Source organism: Mus pahari, chromosome 10 (genome assembly GCF_900095145.1).
Source record: "Mus pahari chromosome 10, PAHARI_EIJ_v1.1, whole genome shotgun sequence".
In the NCBI taxonomy this organism is placed as follows: domain Eukaryota; kingdom Metazoa; phylum Chordata; class Mammalia; order Rodentia; family Muridae; genus Mus; species Mus pahari.
In genome coordinates, this window is record NC_034599.1 from 4,142,843 (window position 1) to 4,146,714 (window position 3,872).

Consider the following 3,872-nt stretch of genomic DNA (forward strand, 5'->3'; position numbering starts at 1 on the left):
AAACACACACATCATGGAACCACACCCCTGAGCTGCAACAGCAGCAGCCTAGAGAGTGGGGCATAGCATCCCCATCCTTCACTAACATCCTTGGGGGTAAGCTGCTGCCTGCTTGCTTTTACAGAAAGGCATTCACTCTATCCTTCACGACTAATTTTTACAGGCAGAAATAAGCACGTTGGGGCTTTGACGGAGATCCCTGCACAAGCCTGAACAGTTAGTCCCCTTTAATCCTCAGCTTTGATGGTTGACAGCTATGGGGTTTGGCCCACATGGATGTTCTACACAGCCATAAATCTCAAAGCAGAACAACAAAGCAAGGGTCTGTTCCAGATACTGGCCAGCATTCTCACTAACCTGTTAAGAAAGGGATCTGAACTATTGGTTGTCATTGTCCTCAATTCCTGAGACATCCCGGGAGAAGATACTGCATTCTGAGTTCCTCCATCCTGCTCCAGTGCAGGCAACTGGCTGCGCAGAGCTAGTTCCTTAAACAAACAAACAAACAAACATAAAGAGAATTAGTCTACTGATTTACAAATTTATTGTTAGATTTAAGAGATACAAAACTACAAAAGGGGTAAATACACACAAAAGTAAAACATTAACATATTTCTAATTAGAATAACCAAATTCTTCTATGCACCTCGAATGATTAGAAAGAGAAAGTAAGCTGCAGACACTAATCCCAACATGCAACATTTATTCCATCGTACTATTTTTTACTTGCAAAGACCCCCAAATCTTCCCTTGGGACAGTTGGGCTTTAAATGACAATTCTTAGATTTTGTCATTACTTACCGGCTCTGAAGGTTTGGGGCCAGCAGTGAAAACAGAATGGAAAGAACACGTGTGATTTGTTGTTAGACACCAGTCCCCTAACCCCCACTGCTCACACCAAGCCTTACTGTCTTAGGGACTTCCTCCCAGAACTAAATAGAGCTGTGTTCTCTCCTCTGGGGACGCTGAGTCTGGGATTACATTTCTCCAGGGATCAAACAGTGCTCAACAGAATCCTACCTGGAAATCTGCCGCCGGCTAACAACAGGCCTCAGAGGTGCTTCAGACATTTTGGACCAGGGTCTCTCACCACCCTACCTTATAAATCGTGGATTTGTTTCCTGAGCAGATGTCACCCCTGCTTGAGCACAGGCTTTTGCACTTGTTAACTGACTTGCAACATGGAGTTTTCTATAAAGCATGCTCCCAGGTCCCTCTGCAGTTTCCTAGGCCCAAGGCTGCCTTTAAGGAACAGCTTCCTCCAGCCCCTCAAGCCACATCTTCACTCAGGGCCCAAGCCAGTGACACCTCTTACTCTACACAGCATTGCTATGGTGTCTCCTCTCTTTAAACTCTACTCTTTATACAGGTTATTGACATCCTCTGGCCTAACACTGGGGCTCCTTACCTGGAGGTGTACTGAGTATTCAGATTTGTGAACTTGTGTGGGGATGTTGGAGGGAAAGATCACCTTAAATTTTTGGTAAATTCAAACTCCAATTTAAAATTTTCTTCAATTATGAATGGACAATAACAATATTTGTTGTAGCTGATTTTTCATCAGTATTTCTGTAACTCATATTTCCGTAACACTCCTCAACCATCAGGGAAAGGCAGGATCATAATCCACATTACTATCAAGAAAACCAACAGCAAATGCTGTAAAGACCGAGCGAGGGAAGAAAGGAAACCTGGTATGCTGCCGGAGGACAAGTAAATCAGTACAGAACAAAGGCACACTGGGAACGCAGCGAGGACCATCAGACCAGAGAACCACTCCTGGGTCAACATCACAGGGAACTTAATTCCTTGAGACTCTTGCACATCTATGTTTAATGTTACTTTACTCACAACAGCCAATGTTCTGAGGCAAAGCGGTCTAGAGGCCCAGCAACAGATGTGTAGATAAACATGTAATATGAAACATGAACTCATGGAAATGGGGATGAACATAGTATGCAAAGCAAGCCAAACTCAGACAAGTATCATATGGCTTCTCCTACTGAAAATCTCAATTAAAATAAAGTATATACACCCATAAAGGCATGAAAATGAAAGGTGGGTTATTTGGTGGGAGAGACTAACAAGGAGAGATCTGTGGTGAGGTACATATGAGGAAAGCACACAATGACCAACGTTTCATATATTAAACATTTCATCCAGACCAGATGATCCTGAAACTCACTCTGCAGATGAGGCTGGCCTTGAACTCAGAGATCTGCCTGCCTCTGCCTCCCAAGTGCTGGGTTTAAAGGTGTGCACCACCACTGCCTGGCTAATGTGTGAGTATTGTGCACCCCTGCACTTTCTCAGAACTGTGTTTTCCATGTATGGCTTTGGGAACCAGTTCTTGGATGACCTCACCTCCCACTTAACCCTTCACATTCCAGGATCTTCCTGCTCTAGCCTTTCCAGGTTTCTTTTGTCCTCTCTCTACAAGTCCATGACCTTTACCTTTCTAGGTGGTGTGTGTGTGTGAGCGTGTGACACACACACACACACACACACACACACACACACGCACGCACGCCTGTTTTGCTCAGTTTCTGTTTGCATATTCTCTACGGGGTCAAGCCCATTTCAACAAGAACAGTGAGACCATCAGGCCCAGTCTTAGATCTTGTGGCTGTTTTTGTGGCCTCCTCCTGCTCTGCATAAAGGCCAACACTTTCTGTAGTGGTTCCAGTGACGCCCCATTTCTGTTTGACAGAATTCTCTCACTGATAACATCACCCTGAAAGGTAAGAAGTGACTCTATAATGGTGGCTTTCCTATCTGTGGCTTCTTACTAAGACATCTTTTTTTTCTTTCTATTATTTAGGGCTCAAAAAAGGCAATGTTCTTCCCTCGTTAACTCCTACAACGATCTCAGCTGCATTTTGAGATTGAATTTTGCAGGACATGTCTTTAAAACCTTGAACACATAGCAGGCTCGTGGTGCTTAGCATACCATATTAACCTATGCCCGGTAAGGACAGAGTGAAGAGACAGATGGAACACAGGGCCCCCAATGGAGGATCTAGAGAAAGTACCCAAGGAACTGAAGGAGTCTGTAACCCTATAAGAACAATAATATGAACTAACCAGTACCCCCTGAGCTCCTGTCTTTAATTGCATATGTAGCAGAAGATGGTCTAACCAGCCATCATTGGGAGGAGAGGCCCTTGGTCTTGCGAAGATCATATGCCCCAATACAGGGGAATGCCAGGGCCAGGAAGAGGGAGTGGGTTGGTTGGGGAGCAGGGCAGGGAGAGGGTATAAGGGACTTCCGGGATAGCATTTGAAATGTAAATGAAAAAAGTCTAATAAAAATTGTTTAAATAAAAACAAACAAACCAACCAGTAGCAACCCTGAATAATCCATAATATTCTGAAACTGAACAAGCCCAGGGTTCTGTGGTGTGCTAGGCAGGCAAGTGCCGCCACTGCCCATATCCCAGCACCTCAGAGGCATTTTTATCAAAGAGGCACATTTCTGCCTGCCTCATTCTGAATTCTGTTCAGTCAACAGTAGCATGGCCCATAGCCGACAAACAGTTAATAGAAATAACTATAGTGTACTGAATTTTCATAATATTTTAACAATATTTTATCTTGGCTCTTTTGAAGATTATACCTTTCCAAGGTTACTGAATGGGTTAGAACTGATAGCAGCCCCCTGTAGGTTGTGGCGAACACTTACTTTTGCTTTTAATTCAGCACTCAGCAGAGCAGGCTGGCAGGCAGGTCAGCCTGGTCTACAAGAATGAGTTCCAGGAGAAATTGCCTCAAAGTCTCTTGTGTTTTTGCTGCTTTGAATTCTGTTGCTCTTCTGCTTTTACTGGTCCCCCCCCCCCTTTTTTTTTTTTTTTTTTTAAATACTTGAGGTAGCT

General features: G+C 44.0%; 1 protein-coding gene across 8 annotated transcripts in view; it reads right to left on the reverse strand.

Moving 5' to 3' along the window:
- Yap1 (Yes associated protein 1) overlaps positions 1–3,872 on the reverse strand; it is a 75,255-nt gene that overhangs the window by 5,729 nt on the left and 65,654 nt on the right. For all 8 annotated transcript variants that reach the window (XM_021206851.2, XM_021206849.2, XM_029542843.1 and 5 more), the window contains one exon: positions 358–488. In XM_021206851.2, the coding sequence (XP_021062510.1) occupies positions 358–488 (131 nt within the window). The remainder of the gene's footprint in view (positions 1–357; positions 489–3,872) is intronic.